Source organism: Uloborus diversus, chromosome 1 (assembly GCF_026930045.1).
Source record: "Uloborus diversus isolate 005 chromosome 1, Udiv.v.3.1, whole genome shotgun sequence".
In the NCBI taxonomy this organism is placed as follows: domain Eukaryota; kingdom Metazoa; phylum Arthropoda; class Arachnida; order Araneae; family Uloboridae; genus Uloborus; species Uloborus diversus.
This window is the reverse complement of record NC_072731.1, coordinates 123,726,949-123,748,868: the sequence shown is the minus strand read 5'-3', so window position 1 is coordinate 123,748,868 and position 21,920 is coordinate 123,726,949. Positions and strand designations below refer to the sequence as shown.

At 32.8% G+C, this 21,920-nt stretch overlaps 1 protein-coding gene across 1 annotated transcript in view; it reads left to right on the top strand.

Moving 5' to 3' along the window:
- The window catches only part of LOC129234700 (tectonin beta-propeller repeat-containing protein 1-like), an 87,231-nt gene that overhangs the window by 17,765 nt on the left and 47,546 nt on the right, over positions 1-21,920 (top strand). Inside the window, exons 4-11 of the mRNA XM_054868737.1 lie at positions 1,296-1,418; positions 6,915-7,095; positions 11,150-11,250; positions 13,402-13,524; positions 15,860-16,421; positions 20,139-20,260; positions 21,196-21,324; positions 21,408-21,554. Of these exons, the coding sequence (XP_054724712.1) occupies positions 1,296-1,418; positions 6,915-7,095; positions 11,150-11,250; positions 13,402-13,524; positions 15,860-16,421; positions 20,139-20,260; positions 21,196-21,324; positions 21,408-21,554 (1,488 nt within the window). The remainder of the gene's footprint in view (positions 1-1,295; positions 1,419-6,914; positions 7,096-11,149; positions 11,251-13,401; positions 13,525-15,859; positions 16,422-20,138; positions 20,261-21,195; positions 21,325-21,407; positions 21,555-21,920) is intronic.

The window sequence follows — 21,920 nt, the reverse complement described above, 5'->3', positions numbered from 1 at the left end:
CCCTCGATCATGTGATCGCACGTGATCTATATAGGAGGAGCAGATTGCAATAACGAAATATTATTGGGCTTTGCACCGCAGACAGAGGCTGGCTTAAGTCTGGAGGGAAAAAAAGTGTCTGGTAGGTACTTTAAGGGGAATCTCATCTGAGCCCACAACATAGCCATATATGGTGTGAGAAGCATTTAAGTGTGTAATAAATAATGTCTGTGACTCATACGCGCTGACATATAAGTGAACAGAACTTAATATGGAAAAGGCCTAGCAAAGGATTATATATATATATATTATATATATATATAATATATATATATATAATCCTTTGCTAGGCCTAGGATATTATATATATATATATATATATATATATATATATATATATAAAAGAAGTAACCCCCCCCCCCCCCGAAAGTCGGGTCTAGCTACGCCACTGGTTCACCCTGGTCATCTGAATCAATGTTGGTCTGTTACTGTTTGAGAATGGCTATGTTATGCCGGATCCAGTATATTTGAAAAACAGATTTGCTGTTTAAATGGGTATTATTACTGTGCCTTACTTTGTATGTTTGAAGAACAGATTTGTGTCATGAAAAAGCAACTGTATCACCAGCAGTGAATTTGTGATGAAAGTTGGTAGCATTGCCTTTAGCAATGATCTGTGCCCTCTGAGTCAAACTTGCCATTTTCTTTAACATTTGATTGTCCCACCAATGTTGCACAAATCAATAGGTGGGGGAGGGGGGGTACGCATAACTTGGCGGCACTGTAAAGGCGATGCAGATCCTAATCACAGTATTATGCTGCTGCTAGGTAGGATTTGCCCCAACTTTTGTTCAGGCACCGGAAATGTTTTGTACTTATGATGAACAAACCAATTCTGTAGTTGAAGATAAATAATGAATTTAAAGGAAATCGAAAGCTTGAAATTAAAATATTATTTTGGTAATCGTAACATTAAAATGTAAATGCAAATTCATAAAAATAACTTAATTTTTAAAAGAACAATAATACTATTGGAAAATCTTCAAAATAGGATTGTGACATATCAGCCTTTTTATTTAGTTAGTTATTTAATTCTTTGGTAGGTCTCAGTGAAGAAGCTGAAATAAGTCAAAAAGTATTCTTTTAATTTAATTTTGAATTAAAAAATAGTGTTCTATGTAATAAATTTCATGCAAAAATTAAAATGCTAGTGCTAAGCAAAAAATTAAACATATTTTAAATAGCTATCAACCAAGTCACAGACGTTTTCTTTGGGCTGCTTCTTTTTCTTTTTATATATTTATTTATTTATTTAGATTCCCAGCATACATGAAGATCCTGTGCTGGAACCATTCATTGATGTTGCTATTGGTGGCACTGAGATTCCTGGAGGGGAAGCTGAAAATTTTAGTGTCTGGGCAGTCACCATAATGGGCAGAGTCAGTATGAACATTTTATGTTGTTAACTTTTACTTATTATAAAAAGAAATTTTGTGTACATATGATGTCTAGATGAATTCATCTCACTCACATCCATGAAGTTTATCTACCAGATAGTGTGAAAAATGAGACAGTGCGCCTCAAGAAATGAGGTTTTTAGAAAAAACGAGCTGATGTGTGCATCACATGACTTCCTTTTACACCATTTTAATGTTATTTCCTCATTATTGAAAATTTTAATGTGATTCAATAGTTAACGCTCTAAATATCACCAACAGTGGTCAAATTGAAGTCAGATTTTTTTTAAAAAATCCGCCAAGTTGGTGACAAAACTTGGCCACCAAAAGTCTAACGATATATCACCAAGTGTCTGCCAAATTATAACACCACTTGAGTTTGCATTGAAATTAACAATGATTTCCGCCAAAAAGGTGCAAAAGGCCCCTTTAGAAACACCCGAATGCAACCAAAAGGGGAGGTGCACAACTAGACTCCACTAGGAGTCTACGTACCAAATTTCAACTTTCTAGGATATACTGTTCTTGAGTTATGCGACATACATACATACGGATGTCACGAGAAAACTCATTGTAATTAACTCGGGGATAGTCAAAATGGATATTTCTGGGGTCTATACGTTCTTAGGCACTGATCTACGGGTTGAGAAAAAAAACTCAGCATTCATTTAGAGGTGAGCAAAATGGAAATCAAGGCCGATTTTTGAGTAAAATTGTTTTCATGAATACAATACTTCCTTTTTTGCAAAAGAAAGTAAAAATCATTATTCTGTTTGCTTTTCTGAAGGGTATTTCCTTATAATTAGCTTCTAGTAATTTGCAAAAGCAATAGATAGATAGAAGCCTTCAGATAGTGCAACAGTTATTATTCTATAAAAATTTGTTTCGGTCTTGAATTATAAATATGTAGAAGTGAAGAAAAGCCCCGAAGAAAAATTTTGTGAAAATGTCACACTTAAATTTATTGAAAAAGAGGAAATGAAAATTTTATGATCAATTGAATTGTTTTTATTCAAATTTACTTATTTTTAGGTCACTTTTATTTTATAATGAATCTATTTTGTACAGATACAGGGGTCTGGCCAGAGGATATTTGGGTCCGTTAACGGACCCTTCACAAAAATCCGATCAACCAAAACGGACCTTTCACAAAATCCCGATCAAACAAAACGGACCCTTCACAAAATTCTGATAAACAAGATCAGATCTGTCAAATTGTTTATTGAAAGAGCAAATTTGAAAGCAAAATAACGCATATTTCTGTGTATAAACCGATAATTTTTGGAGCCTTTTTTTAAGTCAAATTAGAGGGATCAGCTTATACAAAATCGGCTAATTTTGAAAAAAAAAAAAAAAAATCGGCACTCTTGGGATGCTCCTGCAAGCGATAAATAATTGCTACTGCCAAATAAATATAATGGTTGTTTGTTTTATCGCAGCTAATTAGCAGCGGTGTTTTTGTAAACTTTTCTAAAAAGGCATTGCATTGGTAAGCACTTTTCTCCGCTCATGATTTAATAAACAATAATAATATATATCTGCGAAATGAACTTAGAACTGCAAAGGGATAGTAACGGTGAGGAAAAAATATGATCCCTTCAGATAGTGTTACCAACTTCAAAATTATCACCACTTAGCGTCTGGCGTTGAACCTTTATAATGACTTGATTAGAAAATATTCTCATTTTGCCAGCTTGTCAATATTTGCGTTTTTACGGTGCGGTGCGATGTTTAATTGTTATTTTGGGAGAAAATTATATGGGTTTTGATTTTTCGATGATGAAAAGGATGATTAACTTTAAATAAGCTCTTTTAATTACAGTTTTTTTCTTTAGATGTCTACATTTTGAAAAATGCAATCTTTTAACATCCGATATGAGAATCATATTTTGTTCTTTTTTCAAGCTAACTTCGCTTTATTATGATTCAAATAAATGAAAAGTCTCTTTATTTCTGTTAGAACTCTCATTTCAAGTTTTTAAAGCAAAATTCCATTTTCTGTTATGAGTCAAAAATTAAAATGCTAAATAGATGGTTGATTTTATTTTATTTTTTGGGTCAACTGTGTCCACAGATATTAATGATATGTTTATTATAGGACTCTAAAATGCAATTTTAAAACAATTTTATCAAAAATATTTCTTTTACAAGCTGTTTTTATACTTTTGATGCCTTCACTTTGAGAATTGCGATCTCTTTGCATCCGCTATGGGAATCCGATTTTTCGAATTTTTAATGATTATTACGCTTTGTTAAGAGGTAAACAATTGAAATATCTTTTTATTTTTATTAAAATCACGGAATTTAGAAGTTTTGAACCAAATTCTGTGCTTTTTAAGACTGTCTTGGGTCAAAAAGTTGAATGCTGAACCCTATTCTGAATTTTATTTTATTTATTTATATTTTTGTTACAATTATTTTAAGTACTGTACAGAAATATATCTAGTATAATTTAACATAATGTAGAATGGTAGATAAATATTGGTACTTGAAAGAGCGATGCCCCCCCCCCCCCCGCCAAATATCAGAAAAAAATCCAGAATGATTTTCTCGACGTAGAAGAGGAAAACACTCAACTTTAAGTTTAATTGATGCAGTTTGTGCCATCTCTTAAATTCTAAAATTTCGTTTTAACAAAAAAAAAAAAAGATTTTTTTTTTTTTTTTTGCAAAATTTTTTGATTTTTCACCAAATTAATTCATTTTTCACAAAATTATTTGATTTTTCACAAAAAACGGACCTTGTGAAAAATCCTGGACAGACCCCTGAGATATGTGTATAAAATTTTAACTAAGAACCTTTTAATGCACACAGCTTGCAGATTATCTGCAGACACGTGTTTTGATGTTACAAGGAACTCCTTTTTCAATGCAAAAGAAGTGAGCTTATGGATGAAAAGACATCCAACAAAAAGGGCATCATTTCATTCATAAGCTCACTTCTTTTGCATCGAAAAAGGTGTTCATTATATTGCAAAAACTCATGTTGCAGTGTAATTTACAAGTTTTGTGCTATAGAATGTTTTAATTTTTCTTTTCTGCACAAAAATTTTAAATTTCTTTCTTTGATATGTATATGTTAAATATTGCAAGAAAAAAATAGCATACGCAACCACACCTAGAATATGTTGCCATAAATTAATAAGTCAGCACTACTACATCAGAATTTTTTTTATTTATTAATTGTGTGTCATTCTTTTCTGTCTAAAAACCTATTTAATAGCATCTGTTATGATTCAGATTATGTCATTTGAGTGATAAAAAATTGTCCATGTGAGGCAAGAAATTTTTGTTTCAACAATAGTTTATTACATTGTGCAAATCCTACTTTATTCGACTTACTAGTCAAACTATAACTCTAACAGTATTAGAGAAAAAATTGAACTGTAGGCGTCATGATGGTACCTAGTATAAGTTTCTAAGCGTCAAAACGAACATTCTAGGTGTAAATTTTTATGAATCAAATATATGTATCCAAGCATTAAAAAAATGTATTAAACACTGCTGATATGCACAGCATTTTACCAGCAGTTGATAGCTTATTTTTAAAATATACATTAGAAAATGAAAGACAACATTGATTGCTTTTGAACTGTACTTTTCCAAATTTATCCTTTAGGCAATTTAGGGATGTTAACCACAGTGAGTCGAGGAAGAAAAGCTTCAATGTGATCCAAAACTTGTTGTAAAATTTGGTACATGGAATAGAAAATCTGGGCTTGAAATCAAAATTTTTGGTCATAAAATGCTACTAACAACTCAGCTTATTTTTAACTATGAACTCTATGAATATATCCATTGAACATCTACTCTCTACAGTGCAAGAAACAGAAATACAGTCAACCCTCGTTTATCACGGTTAATTCATTCCAGACTTATCTGCGATAACTGAATTTCCGCGAAGTAGGATTCTGTATTTATAAACCAAATATTTTCCTTATTAGAGCACATAAAACGTACTTACGACTATTTAAATAGGTTTTTAAGATAGAGCAACCTAGACATAACAGCACTCTTAGCCACTATTAAATTTGTAGTTTCAATATATTGCACAAAATAATGTACTAAACTAAAAAGATATCACTTTGTTAATTATTGAGAAATAAACTACACACACACTTATAGTTCTTACACACTCTTACTAATCTATGAAAAAAGTTCAACTTGTTTGATGATGAATTAATTACCAGTTAGTGACCATATGTGTCCCCGTTTGTCCTCAACATTCATCCTCATTAAAGGTATTACGTATACAGCTTAAAAAACTAGTACATTGTTGAATACCATCTACACTACAGATGCATTTTTCCCCTGGTAATAATACAGTGATTTATACTTTTCAGTTAGTGCTTAACAGTTAAAATGAGATAGCAATTCCCTTCACTTTCTTCAAAGATTTTATGCCTCTACTCAAGGCCGAATTGGGAAGTGTGGAGGCCCCGGGGCAACAAAGGAGTGGAGGCCCCTAATCAAGGTTCGAAAAGATCATCATATTTTCAAAAATATTAGATATTTTGATATATATCCGAATATTTTGTTTCGACACGTGAAAGTTAGAATATTTTATCAAAATTTTTTTTATTGTGTTGGCCCCTTTGTTGTGGAGCCCCGCCTGCCCTACCCTAAATCTGGCCCTGCCTCCACTCCCTCAACTAGTACAGCTACAGCCCCTCAAAAAAGCTCACCTTACTTAAAAGACAAACTTTGTTATTTTTTTGTAGTAAAAAGTTTACACAAGCGCTTAAAAAAGGTTAATTACTGTATTTAAATGAAAAAAAAACTAGAAAAACCGTGATGTAGTGAAGCCACGAAAGTCAAAGCGCAAAATAACGAGGGACGACTAAAAGTACTTGGAGGTGTCAAGATGTGCACATATTTATAATAATTGATGTAGTTAAAGTTCCAGCACAGTTTTTTACATTATTGTAAATTTTCCCCTTTGCTACCAGGAGAAAAAACAAAATGAAAAAGATGGTTCTGCATTCTTTAGTCCTAATATAGTCATTTATAAGTCATATAGTTCCATCTAGTGAGTTAATTTTATTGATTAATAAGTATTTTATCTAAAATTCTATGTGATATGCTGTTTCCCAGGGTGTGAGATAGCATTTACTGCATTCTTGTATGTCACACACTTTCTAAAAGCATGAAGTGTGCGTTTATTTCAGACGAATCTAAACACTCCTTTCTTTTGTATTTTTGTAGCAAAAAATCAAAGTTGCCAACATGTATAAGAAAGCAAATTAGTTACCAGAAGCTCCTGATTTTAAATTCTATTAGAATGATATTGATTTAAGTAAATTAATATTGATCTAGGTGTAAGAAAATTTGCTTTATATGTACGTAACAGTAAGCTTTTTTTTAATTTTATAACAGCCGACTGACAATATTAATTGTTGAGTTGTATTACCTCTTTTTCATGGTGCATGCGTACTATGATTTAGATAGTATTGTTTAATATTACGTTTTAATTTTTCAGATAGCATTTCGATATGGGGTGACACAAAATTCCCCTGAAGGATCTGGCTGGGTTCCAATTAATACCCCTGAAAAGTGTGAAATTAGTCAGGTGTCTGTTGGTCCCACCGGTTTAATTTGGACTACAACTTGGGATGGAAGTGCTTTAGTTCGTGCAGGAGTTACAAGAGAGAATATTATGGGTAATTTCTTACGTTTTGTTTATATAAAACTTAGAACTGTAGACGAAATTTAACCAATAAAAATGGTAAAGAATTTAGCATCTCATTTTATTGCATAATATTTCAAAAAAGCTTTTCAGTGCAGATACCACTTCGTTGCTGAGCTTGCCAGTATGGTTATGAAAGGAAAAATTTTGAGTTTGAGAAAGTAATATACTTCAACCCTGAAAATGCCCAATTCAGAAGTTTTCTATTGATGTTTTAGGACTAATCTATATTTTAACATAATCATTTTTCCAAAATTGATTAATTCAAGCATGTACCATGTGCAGTTATTGATTTACAGTGATGCATTTCATCACTCTTTGGCAAAAATAAAAGTCTGCATAATATTTTCAGTAGTCAAAATATTAATGGATCCAGTAAGAATCAAGTCTGTTGAAAGTTTTTGGTGTGATCTATTTTGGACAGCAACAAGTAGAAAATCCAAAGAAAGGATGTTATGACTGTCTGGAGTCAAGTTTCGGGTCACTAAAAGATAGAAATTGGAGGTATATGGCTGGAAAGAGGTTTTCCTGGAAATTGGCCGTAATCATGCCTAAATATTAATTCTCCCCCCCCCCCCAAAAAAAATAGCTTTTTAATTTGTTCTTACTTCCTTGACTCTGGCCAGAAATGTGTCCTTACTTTTCTATTTATTTGCTCCTCTGTGCAAAAAGATATATCTAAGGAAAAACAGGAACCCTTTTGCTGCTTAGAGAAACCTACCGACCTTTTTTGACCTCCACACACTTTCCCACAGAAAAGTAACAACCATAGAGGAAACTTAAATGTGTCCCCATTTTTTAATAGCATCAGAAGACAGAAGAAATGAAAAAAGCAACTTTTGCTGGTCTATGAATATTGCCTTTCATAGACAACTTTCTCCATTAAGTAAATTACTTTCTGAAACAGTGAAGCATTGTCCCAAATATCAGAGACTGATCTAAAGTGTCTTGCCTCCTAAAACTGGGGGGGACTGGGTGTGTTGCAAAGACACACAATAGAAGTGAAACTTTTGTGCAACAGGGAAACATTTTAGTTATTCATCAATCACTTTTGAATAGTATAGATTGTGTTTATCATTTATTTATTCAGATAAAATTATATACATATGTGTCATTCTGCATGATCTTCTTTGTTCTTAAGGATGGAAATTATCATTTTTGTACACATACTAATATTGCTGCAGAGCACAATCCAATGGATAACCACAGTGGCTCAGCACTAAGCTTTGAATCATACAGACCCCAAATCGAGTCCCGACTATGATGTTCACAATGAAGTTGTATAGTTGTATATTTTAATAAAAAATAATAAATTATAAATAACAAGAACTCTAAACAATACTCGAAATGCATTGATTATGTACATTACTTATGTTTCAAGAGATGCTCTGTTGATAACCAAGAGCTGTACTCCATGCAGTACATGCAACCATGAATAACAAGACAGAAAGAAAGCTAGAAGAGCCCCTGTGCAACTTTCTATACTTTAAACAACTATGTCACTTTTGTCATACACAGAATTTAAGTATGAGATCTACTAATTTTATCACTTTTTGCTGAAATTTTCAATTAAAGCTTCCTGAACAGTTGAAAAAAATTCAATTTTTCCGAATCGGAAATAAACTTCTTCAGGAAAAAATGTTTTTTTTCCTTTTCCCCCCGAAATTTTCCGTTTTTTTCCAGGCTGTTTTCATTTCTAATTTCTATACATAATAGGTTCTTGGTGAACTAACTGAGTTGCAGTATTTTGGTAACGGAAGGACATCAAACTGTCACCTTATTAATGAACCTATTTCATGGTTGAAAAAAAAAGTATTTTAAATTACTTACCAAAAAAGTTTAACTAGACATTCAAAAGATAAAAGTTAACATAAATATTATATGCTGCTAACAAGTTTAGGAAGTTACAATATGTAACAAAAAAGAGATTTTTTGCTCTGTAAAAGCACAAAGAGAAAACTTGATTTTGCACTTGGTTTTCTAAAAGTCATCAAAATATTTGGAAAAAGCAGGTTAAAATTCAAGAAACTCATTCATTTCTGAAGAGAAGGGTACACTACCTTGCCATTTGTCACTGGACACCTCACATAAGTCACTTAAAGCGGGCTCACACAACATCAATAGCGTGTAGGGCCACGATTTGCTGCAATGACAGCTGCAACTCTTTGAGGAAGACTTTCCACCAAGTGACGAGATGTTGCAACAGGAATCAGACTCCATTCCTCCTTCAACATGGCGTAGAGCTCAGTCTTGTTTCGGGGCCGGGTTGGTCTGGCTCTCAGCCGCCACTCATACACATCCCAAAGATGCTCGATGGGGTTAAGGTCTGGACTCTGGGCAGGCCAATCAAATTTTTCCACATCCATGTCTTCAAACCAGGTAGTAATAATATGTGCGGTATGGTGCATACTCTTGTTGAAAGATAATAGGGCCATTTCCGAAGTATTGCCACAATGTAGCAAGCAGTTCTGTAGCAAGCAGTGGGCAACCCCACGTTACGAAGGTAACGTGGGGATGCTCAGAACTGCTTGCTACCGCTCGGCATTCATGATTCCATCCACTGCAACAGGTGGACTAAGCTCATACGATGAAAAACACGATCACACCATTACCCGACCTCCACCAAATTTCATCGTGGGCTGACACAGTCCTGTAAATATTGTAAACCAGGCATTCGCCACACCTACACACGTCCGTCGGACTGCTACGACTGGTAGTGTTATTCATCACTCCAGAGGATGATTTTCCACTTATCTAGCATCCAGTGATGACGTTTTTTGCACCACTCTAATGGACTGGTTCCATTGTCACGTGTGATATTTGGCTTGTGAGCTGCTTTCTCGTCCATGGAAACTAAGTTTTACAATTTTTCGAGGAACCTTACAATCACTTGCTTCATTCGACGTACTTAATCAAAATTGATCTGCCACCTTTTCTAGCGAATCCATGTGATTTGCCATCACCACACGCTTTAGGCTTTAATGGTCTCGATCCATCAATTTATTTGGTTTACTTGGTCTGGGTTGGCACATTATCACTCCATCTCTCTTCCATTTTGATATAACATCATCCACGGTAGCGCGAGGTATCTGCAATTCCCCGCTAATCTCTCTGACTGAATGCCCAAACCTATGGGCTCCAATAATCATTCCTATTTCCTCCACTTGAAGTTCACATCTTTTGTTCATTTTAACTACAAAAGCAGTTCTGAGTCTCGGCACACCATTCTCAACCTTTTATAGTTGGTTTGATGTATGCATCACGTGTATGGACTCGCTTTTCGTGGGGTGTCCGGTGACGAATGGTCAGGTAGTGTATATGGCAAGTGACAGAATTTTTTTTTTTTTAATTCAAGTGTCATGTCTCCTTTTTCCTAGAATTCACCTCTTCACAACATAGAAATTTAGCACATTTTTGTATTTGTATAAAACTCTTTACTCAAAACACGTTTTTGATTTTTATAGAGCTTGTAATTATGTATGTTTGTTGTCATAAATTTAATATTGTGCATTGTTTATTGTTATGATGTAATAAAAAATGTAGTTCAAGTAGCAGCTTGTTCGGCATTGGCAGTGTTTGGATGCTTCTGAAATCCATTTCAAAGGCTCAATAATAGCAGTTTGTTCTTTTCGATGTGATGAATTCTTAATGAAATAATAACAAAACTTGTAATTGTTGAAATGGCCTCATGGTTTTCATTGTGTTTGTCAATAAAGTTGATGATTAAAGTAAAACCTCTACTCGTTTTCTGTAAATTTATGGATATATAATATGAGTTGCACTTTTCTGAATGTTAATGACAACTGTCCTTGTAATCTTCCAGTTTTTCTTGACTCCTGGTGTTTTAAAGAATATTATCTGATTATTATCATTTTTCAGACTTTCAAAACTATTTGCAGCTATTACATTGATTTTATTTGTTTATGAATATTTTGCGAACATTTTCTACTTGTATTTTTGGCCTGATATTTTATATTTGTCTGTTGTACTTACGAATTATTCCTTATTAATTTTTGAATTTGTTTTAGGCAGTGATTGGATTGTAGTGGAGCCTCCTAGTGCTGAAGAGGGGCTTATTCAAGTTTCCGTAGGAAAAATGGCAGTGTGGGCTATAAGTAAATCAAACAAGGTTATAATTTATATGTCCTTTTTTCCCCGTATTTTATGTAGGTGATAGGAATACAATATATCCTTATTAATGAAAACCAATTCAACTGGATTCATTTAGAGGGGGGAGGCTGTAAAAATTTCTTGTAAACATTTCATGTTGCTTATGCGTCGCAATACAAAAATTCAGTAAAGAAAGTTACTGTTTGTTTGTATTTATTCAAATTACACCCACAAAAATATTGAATTCATCTCAAAAGTCAACAGAATGGTGTAATAGTTAGACCTTGACCTCTTACACCCAAAGGCTCAGGTTCAAACCTGGCTCCAGTCAGTGGATCTCACAAGATGCAGGAAAAAAACAGCATCCATGTGGTGTAATAATGCTGCATGTGAAAGGTCCCTCAAGTACTTGTTTGACTTTGAATTAAATTTTCTAGTGCAATTTTGCATCAAAGAGAGCCTAAGTGCCTCCATCTGTTGTAGAAGTTGGGCACTGAAAAGATATTTTCTCTTTAAGAATGTTTTTATGATATAACTGTTTTAGAATTAATTCATCAGGGTGGCGACAGATAAGGGAAATCAGGGAAAAGTCAGGGAACTTTATTAATTAGGGAAAAGTCAGGGAAATATCAGGGAATTTTGAAAAAATTACAAAAAATCAGGGAAAATTGATTTTAAGAAGAAAAAAAAATTTTTTTTGCTTTAAAAAATTAAGTGCTCTAATTCCCTACGCACTTTCCGCCAATTTTCTGTTCAAAAAAAAAAATAAATAAATAAATAAATAAAAATGAGGTGCGATTATACACTGCCGCATATTTGTGCATCTTTTTTCCTCAACGTCTAAAGTATTGAATCTTACTTATTAACCACAGTATGAACTTCCTAAGATTGCTTCTGTGTCTGTTAGGTTGTTTATTTTACCTAGCTTGAAACTTCCCTTTACGCTTTCAATGCTACATAAAATAAACAACCATACAGGCAAAGAGGAAGCCTTCATGAATGCCTTAGCTCCTTTGCCTTTATTCAATTGTCGCGAAGTAATTAGCCTACTGTGATCACGATTTCAAGAAGAAATCTTTGGTTTTTGAATTAATACTATAAAAGCTTAAAAGTTATTACTTCTTTGCGTTTTTCATTTAATTGCTAAAATTGAACTTTCAATAAAAAAAACTTTGTTTTTGCCGTTATACTATTTGTTGTCACCACAGATTATAAAGGTTTTCTTTTATTCAGACTTAAGTAATTCTTTAATTTTATAACCAAGTTGTATTCTTCTTTTATATATTTTGACATTAACTAATTGCTTTTTTTTCCCTTTTTCCCCCCTTGCATTTCAAAGTTGTTTGTTACAAAAGCAATCTAAGATTTTTTTTCGTTACATACTGAAATCATTTGAAATAGAGTTAACTTGTGTACTTAAGAAAATATCTTAATTTTTTTATTGTTAAAATGCTGTATTCATTCATTAAAACCTATGTTCTTGATTAGAGAAAAACTCCCTATGAATGGATGTCAAATGGTTTCATCTGTTTTGCATAAATATTTCAATTAGTTATATAAGAATAACTACATTACTTCTATTCTTTCACTATTACTTGTTATTCTTGCAACAATTATTATACTGTTTGAAAACTTAGTTCAAAATAATTTCAATTACTTTTTAGTTCTATCATAAATACACATATGTTTTTTAGAGTAATTTTAATAGTTTAATTCTTATGCTAAGTGGTTTCAGGAAGTAAAGTTTTTTTTTTATAATTATCTCTAATCTTTCCGTGTAGAAAAATTTAATATCCTGTTTTGTAGGGTTTTTTACCCAAAAAAATTGACTTGATATGTTTTTTTTAAACATTTTATTAAGAAAAGTAGCATCTTTTTAAAATATATCTTTAGTTCAATAACTTTACAAAACTTAAAACGTTTAAAATACTGCATTTTATACAAATATACAATGGATTTCAAGTAGAGCAAAGAAAGAAAAAAATTATTATTGGTAACGTAAATCAGGGAAATTTGGTGAACTTAATCAGGGAAATCAGGGAAAAGTCAGGGAACTTTTTTTCACAGTTCCTGTCGCCACCCTGTTCATTATGTACATTAATTTTCTTTGAGGGAAATCATCAGTAAATTCAAAAGGTGTGTAATATGTTGTTTTGTTTGTATATGATAGGTGTGGTTTCGCAAAGGTGTTGACGGTTTACATTCAGGTGAAAATGTGAAAGATGCCACTGGTAGTGGATGGATTGAAATGTTTGGAAACTTAGGAAACATTAGCGTGGCCCTAAATGATCAAGTAAGCATGGAAGAAAAATATTATTGCAAGTTATTTAAAGTATTTTATTACAAAAGAAATTTTGTTCTAAAACTCTTTGACTGTAAGGCATGCTTTGCCTTCTTTGAAAAAGAATATACAGTAGACCCTCGTTTTAAGCGGGGGTTAAATTCCACAGAAATGCCGCATAAATCAAAACCACTTAAATTAAGACTTAATAGTGGTGTTAAAATAGGGGTTACGTTCCAGAGATGAAAAAAATATACTCCATTCTAGTGATGACTAATTTCATAAGTAGTTTAATGTGTACTAATATCAAAATATATGCACAACATGCATAAAGAAACATAAATTAATTTTGTATTTATAAAAAGGTGCTGACTATGATAGTATTTTGGCAGTCAGTAAGAAATTTTTTTCCCGAGCATTAACGCATCTATGATCATTTGCGTCATTTCCATGATAGAATCTTCCTTCACTTACAAATCAGAAAGATCATTTGCTATTGTCAAGGAATGGCTCAAAATTTTTAACGTTAACGTTTTTGGTATTGTGTCATGGATGTCGGTATCCTTGTTGCTTTTGTCCCCCTTCTAAAAACTCTTCTTCCAGTGAGTTCTGAACTGTGAGTTTAATAACTTTACTTCTGGAAAGAACTTTTGAGCCAATCACATAAAATGTCTCCAGTGGTCCAAGCTCGATTATTAGCATGCCGAAATGCACTTGATTACGTGCAATCTGCAATCTCAGGAGTTTGGATTTTAAAAGAGGGGAAAATTTTAACTGTTTGCATTGCTGCATCCGCGTAAAATAAAATAAAGGTGTCAAATCTTAAACTGCGTATAATCAAAACTGCATTCAATAAACCCGCATAAAACGAGGATCTACTGTATAAGTACGCCATAATGCCCTTGACATTTTCTATTTCAAATTTATGTGTGCTCGATGAAACTATAACTTGATCCTGTAAAGCTGAATAATTCATATCATTACCCAGGGCGCTCATAAGCAAAATTTTAGGGGTTTGGGCCCTCCAAAATTTTCCCCATGGTTTAACTAAATATTTTCCCCCTGGAAACCAATTTCAATACAGATTAGACATATTAAAATTCGAAATTTTTAATAACTTATTCATTAATGGCTAAAAAAGAATTTTTCTTACATTTTTGCAAAGGAAAAAGCACTAAAAGCAAGGAATTTCTGATTTCCAAGGGGGGGGGGGGGCTTGAGCCCCCCTTGGAAATCAGAATATGGGGGGCAAGGGGAGGCTTGAGCCCCCCTTTCCCCCTATATGGGCGTCCTCGATCATTACCAACAGACCAAGATTGCAATTTTGTCGAATGTGTCAGTTTTCACTTATGACAAGGGTGCCCAACCTTTTTTATCCACCTTATATTGAAATTATTTTAACGGCTCAGAGCACATGCAAAGTTTCAAAATAATTGATTTTTTTCAAAACAATATCCAAAATACAAGTCAAAAATTGCTGTTATCATTACTTGATACTTATTTTGTTAATTGCATCTGTTTTACAGAAACTAATTTCTTATTTGACTCCAAATTTCTGACAAAGTGACTAATCATGGTTTTTAATTTGTAACATAGAACAAATCAACCTACAGCCTGCTGGACATAGGATGGGCACCACTGTTTAACATTTTATTGAAATAATATCATGAAGTCAAACAGACATCTCTCTTAGTAACCACTACATCTTCAAGTGGCATCTAGCTGTGGTCTCGATCAACTGTGACCCAATCTATAAGTTCGCCCTTGAAATGACAAAATAATTACTCCCATCTTATCACTTTGAGACTATCAAGTAGACCTGACCTGAACTCCAATCCCAATATAAAAATTTATGACACTTTCCGGTGATGTTTGTAAAAATATAGAACTTAAAACTTCAACAATAAACTTTAAATGGGTATTAAAAACAGCGAAGAAACTTTTTTAAAGAGCACTTCAGGAAGACAATTAGATTCAATGACTTCAGTAATCATTGAATTTATTGGAAAATAAGATAAAGTTTGGGTCATTAGTAGGTTTTTTTTATGTCGTCTTAGCAGTTCTGCAGCTGACTTACATGTTTAAAAAACATTAATGAATTATTAATTTTGAATTTTTTTTTTTTTTTTTGGTATGATTCCAACTTCTCTTGCTATCCTTTATTGTACTTAAGTTTTCACGAAATTTCAATATATATTTATACAAGTTATGAAGTGTTTTATTTGGCCTGCCCTAAATGTTTATCTTGAAGTGTAATTTTGTAGTATTGCTTCTCAAACAAGCAACTTTTATTTGTGATTCAAGAACTCAAAAATCATCAATTATAGTATGATTTTGTTTTCCACAGGTTTTTAGTATTAGCATGGATTATCAGAATATTAATATTAGAACTGGCATTGATACATATGAAACATGTGGTCGGACTTGGAAGACTATCACAGCACCACTGAATTTATTGCACCACGGTTCAAGTTTATCCAGCTTGAACTCAATGTCGACTACTTCCCAGCAAGACTACTCCTCTACGGCAGACTCGGTTTCTCTGGACGGCCGAACACAAAGCTTCCGTAAGATAAGCGGTGAAGTTGTCCCAGCTTTCATCTCAAATCAAAGTGATCAAAATGTACCGATTTCCTGTGACAACATTGCAGTTGAATGTGACAAAAATGAGTGTGGTAACCTTGAAGGAATCAACTTGGCAATAAGTGAAAATTCAGTGGACAGTGATAGAAGATTTTCTCATTCTGAACTCGATAGCTCATTCATGAGTTTGGACATACCAAGCCTTGCATGGCAACCACAGATGGAACCCATAGTGACTCAAACTGCTACTGAAGTGCAATGGACGTGGGTTAGTGCCAGTGGATGCTCTGTGGATTCTGGTTGCTTACCTAATTGGTTTTCTGAAGGTAAATATAAACTCTTTTTACCTGTATAGGATCCTAAGTGATAAGAAAGGTGCAAAATTTCAAAATAATATAAAAAAGTAATGTTATTAGCATAGAAATGGCTGTATTAGCTTTTTTTTTTTTTTTTTTTTTGAGTCTTTCTTTTTTCCTCTAAAGAATTTATTAGATGTAAAAACTTTCTTAGTCTAAATGTATCTAAAAAATACAACCTGAAACAACTTCAAGCCCTTGTATAATAACTTAGTTGTTGCTAGAAATGTGGCGACTGAGGGGAGACTTTCGGTTATGATGGTGTTTGGTGACTTATCGGCTTATTGAGTACCATGATATTCCTATTTGTTTAGCAGCACTTTATCTGGGAAGGCAACTTAGATAGCGACCAGCTGAGAAAAAAACTTGTCATAAATCCACAATAAATTAAAGTTTCATTAAATGTAAAAATTCCATCGTATAAATAAACTAGACTACATAAAACCTTTAAAATTTAAAATAATCGGTCAAATATTTTTACTTCCTTTTACAAAGAAGGAAGTATTGTAGTCGCAAAAAAAAATTTCACTCAAAAATCAACCTTCATTTCCATTTTACTCACCCCCAAATGAATATTGATTTTTTTTTTCGACTCAACCACATATGGATAAGTGTAAGAACATATAGACACGCGAAATATCCATAATGAGGATTCCTGAGTTAATTACAACAAATTTTCTCATGACATCTGTATGAATGTATATGCAGATGTGCATATGTGCATATGTATGTCGCATAACTCAAGAAGGGTTAAGTCCTAGAAAGTTAAAATTTGGTACTTAGACTCCTAGTGGGGTCTAGTTGTGCTCCTCCCGTTTTGGTTGCATTTGTTTGTGTCTAAATGGGTCTTTTGCCCCTTTTTGGGGGAAATCATTGTTAATTTTGATGTAAATTTAAGTGGTGTTATAATTTGGCGGACAATTGGTGATATATCGCCAGTCTTTTGCTCGCCAAGTTTTGTCGCCAACTTGGTGACAAATTTGGCAATTTTTTTTAATTTAAAATCTGGTTTCAATTAGACCACTGTTGGTGATATTTAGAAAGTAAACTATTGAATCACATTAAAATCGCCAGTAATGGGGAAAGGACATTAAATTGGTGTAAGAGGAAGTCATGTGATGCACACATCAGCTCGTTTTAAAAGGGCATTAAACAACATGAAATTTTCATGCAGTGGATACATATTAATCGCTACATTTTTACTAGTAGCGTCTGTATTGATGACTTTTTCTTTTTAAATGAAAATAATGCAGAAATCTTAAAGCACTACACGAAAAGGTGGGTGTGAAAAAAGTTACAAATGAGGTCACAAAATACGCTTGTTATTATAATGTGTGTATATTGGTAGAAAATGGAAAAAAGAAACTTATAAATAATATTGTTTCAATCAAGAATGTTTGTGAAAAAAAAAACTGAAAGCAGGTATACAGTTAATCCTCGTTTATCGCGGTTAATTCATTCCAGACTTCACCGCAATAACTGAATTTCCGCGAGGTAGGATTCTGTTTTTATAAACCAAATATTTTCCTAATTAGAGGGCATAAAACTTACTGACGACAATTTAAAAAGGTTTTTAACATAGTTAGAGACCCCTAGACATGAAACAGCACCCTTATCCAACATTACATTTGTATTAATTAATATATTGCACAAAATATTAGAAAACGAGATATATTAGATGGAATCGCTATCACATTAATTATATTGGAAAATAAAGTACACACACACATGCAGTTCTTACACACTACTACGAACCTATGAAAATAGCTCAACTTTAACTTGTTCAATGATGAATTAATTTCCAGTTAGTGACCGTATGTGCCCCCTTTCTTCCTCTACATTTATCCTCATCAAAGGTATTACGCATACAGCTTAAAAAGCTAGTACGTTGTTAAACACCATTAGAGATGTATTTATTCCCTAGTAATAATACAGTGATTTATACTTTTCAATTAGCGTTTAAGGTAAAATTGAGATAAACTTTCTTCGGCGATTTTAAACCTCCACTCCCTCAACTAGTACGACTACAATCTCTAAGAACAGCTTACCTTACTTAAAAGACATAATTTGTTATTCTCTTGTAAGAAAAAGTTTACACGAGAACAAAAGGCTCATTGCTATGATTGAAAAAAAAAACAGAAAAACCTGCGATGTAGTGAAACCGCGAAAGTCGAGGCGCAAAGTAGCGAGGAACGACTGTACATATAAATTTCAGCAACAAAAAGATATTTAAAAAGTATTTTTCAAACTGAAAGGTATATAAGTTAGTAAAAAAATGTAACCATTTTAGCAGCAGCACCACGCTCACTCAATTTTCAATTTCGTAGACCAGCTCGAGTGTACTCAGGTTTGCCACTAGGTATGTTAATTAATTATGCATATAAACTGTGAATGTTTACATGTTTATATACTTTTGTAAGAAAGTGAACAGAAAAAAAAGATAACTGACTTTAAAAAAATGATTTTGATCAAAACATTTTATATTAAAATGTATTTTTCCTTTATTTTATTCCCATTTGTTTTTACTTCCTTTTACAAAATAAAGGAAGTATTGTATTTACGAAAAAAATTTACCCAAAAATAGGTCTTAATTTCCATTTTGCTCGCCCCTGAATGAATGTTGAGTGTTTTTTCGACCCGACCACACATGGATATATGTCTAAGAATGTATAGACACACGAAATATCCATTTTGACGATCCCCGAATTAATTACAACGAGATTTCTCCTTACGTCTGTATGTGCGTATGTATCTCCCATTAACTCAAAAACCGTATGTCCTAGAAAGTTGAAATTTGGTATGTAGACTCCTAGTGAGGTGTAGTTGTGTGCCTCCCCTTTTGGTTGCATTCGGACATTCCTAAGGGGGTCTTTTACAGCTTTTTGGGGAGAAATCATTGTTAATATCAATGCAAACTCAAGTGTTGATATAATTTGGCAAACACTTGGAGACATATCGGCAAGTTTTTGGTTGCCAAGTTTTTTCGCCAACTTAACAACAAAAAAATTTGGCGTTTTTTTTTTTCTTTTCTTTTAAATTTGGTTTTATTTTGGCCATTATTGGTGATATTTAGAGTTAACCATTGAATCACATTATCATTGGAAAAATTGATCTGTATAAAACATTTTTTTTTTTTTTTTTTTTTTTGCTTCAGTTTGCAACAAAATTGGGGCAAAAATATTTTAAGTGTTTCTTTCCTTATTCTAACTACTACTATTATCATTAAATTGGTGTAAAAGGAAGTCATGTGATGCACACATCAGCTCGTTTACCTCTTAAAAGGCTACCCAATTTGTTTATTGCCCCGACATTTTTGTATTTATAGAGTGCTACACCACATTATTTTAGATTTGATTTAATTCACCGTTTGTATTAAATTGGTTTTGCATCACATTATAAAATTTGTTTGTGTTGAGGAGTTACTTGATATATAATAGTTTTGTAATTTTTAAAAACATAAATTTAAAGTTTAATTATGTTCATAAATATAAACAAACTCATAACTGAAGTTTCTGATTGTTCCTTTGTAATGATTATGCCGTTTTAGTCATTAACTCTGTGCTACAGGCGAAATTATCTCTGCTGCTTTTCTTACCTTCTTACTCTTGAAATCCTGTCCCTCTAAAGTACATCTTTTATGTACTACTTTTACATTTTCTTCATTGGTAATTTTTATTGTTATTGTAGGTGATTCAACCAATAAAAGTGCTGTTGATGAACCTTGGTATGAAGAAGTAGTTTCAAAACTCAAAGCAAGGTACAATAAAGAAATGGAACGTTATTCTGAGTGGCCAAAAGCAATTGAGAAAGTAAGAGAAATTATGCAACATTTAAATTCATTGCTCATTTTTTAAACTAAAACTATAATTTAAAATGTAAAGCCTCTAATACTTTAAAGAGCCAGATTTTTGGCTTTGAAGTGTTAAAGCAGAGGGATGTGGGTGGATCTCGTAACTTCTACCAAACTTACCTTCTCCCACAATTTTGTGACCCAAGAAAATAAAGCCCAAGGTTTTCCATACTCACGGTATTTCTTAGTTTTCTTAGCAATGTTATAGCTTGCTTTTTCTGCTTAAAACTTTTCTCTCTGAGTTCAGTTTCAGCAAAGTCTATCTACTTTTCACAATGCAGAGAATCAAGCTCAAGCAAAAAGTGAATGACAAACAGCCGTAGCACTCTGTTCTGTGAGGTTGTTAGAGCAAGAGAAAAAATTATCCTACTCTTTTGCCTTGATCACCATGTGCAATCATTAAGAAAAATTATCTAGATTGATTAATAAAAGTACAATCATACAAAATGATTCACATTTTGACTAAATGTGAGTGCAGGTGGCTGAGTGATTCTCTCCAGTTCTGCAGCATGTAGCCTTTTAAACATCTCAGTATTGTCAAGAGAAGCAGCCAATTCCATTTTCTTGTGCCTCTTCCCCTGCTGTAGGAAAGATAAAGAGATATGTTGTTACTCCCTTTTTTAAACTTGCATGCGCTGTGTGAGTTTAGAATTCTTGTCAACAGGCACGTCAGTTCGCCCTCTAGGGGGAATTTGAGAAATCTATGTATTCATATATATGTAAGCGTGGTTTTGCAGTTTTTCAATATAATTTGCATAATATTGCCTTTGATCCAAATCGTTTTCCAGTACTACTAAAATTAAGACCCAGATTTTTTACCTGTGATAATGTTTACTTTGTTGCACTAAATTTTCTATGGTATAAAAAATGTTTGACATATTTGTCTTATTTTAGACATTTTGGATAAAGACAGCAACTTGTCGCTGGTTTAAGAGCAGCTGGATGAAATGTCTCATTGAATTACTTCAGTATGATAATGGTAGTAGAAAAAGTACTTTGTCTATACACTACTTAAAAGAAATGGTATGAATGTGTTTTGTTGCACTAGGTTAATTATTCAAGGTTATGAATTTGATTTAATTTAAAAGCAAAAACTTTTGTTTTAGGTTGTGATTCAAGTCAGCAATATTACTTGTGTTGCATCGCTCCCTGACTGGAACAAAAACATTTTGGCTGTTCATACAGCAAGCAGAACATCCAAAGGAACTCCATATAAATTTTCTTTTTCATCACATGATGACTTGGAAGATTGGGTATGTACTTTTAAAATTTTTAAAATTAAAGAAAGATGATGAGGTATTTACATAGTTGTTAAAAGTGTTCTTTTATGTGTGTTTAACTTCTCAGAAAAAAACTTAATGTCCTTAGATGATTGTAACATTTTTCCATTCATAAAAATGCTGATTTTTTTTTTTTTTTTAATTCATATTTTTTTTTTTATTTTTAACAACAAAAACTAAGTTGAAATCTGTTATTTTTGGAAATCTCAAGTCTAACTTTTGAAAAAAAAAAATACTCTTCCCATTCTGTTTAGCTTGGAATTGTTTCTAAATTTTTTGCATATTGTCTCAAATCATGAAAAAGAAAATTTAATAGTATGGTAGAGTCAAAAATCCGAG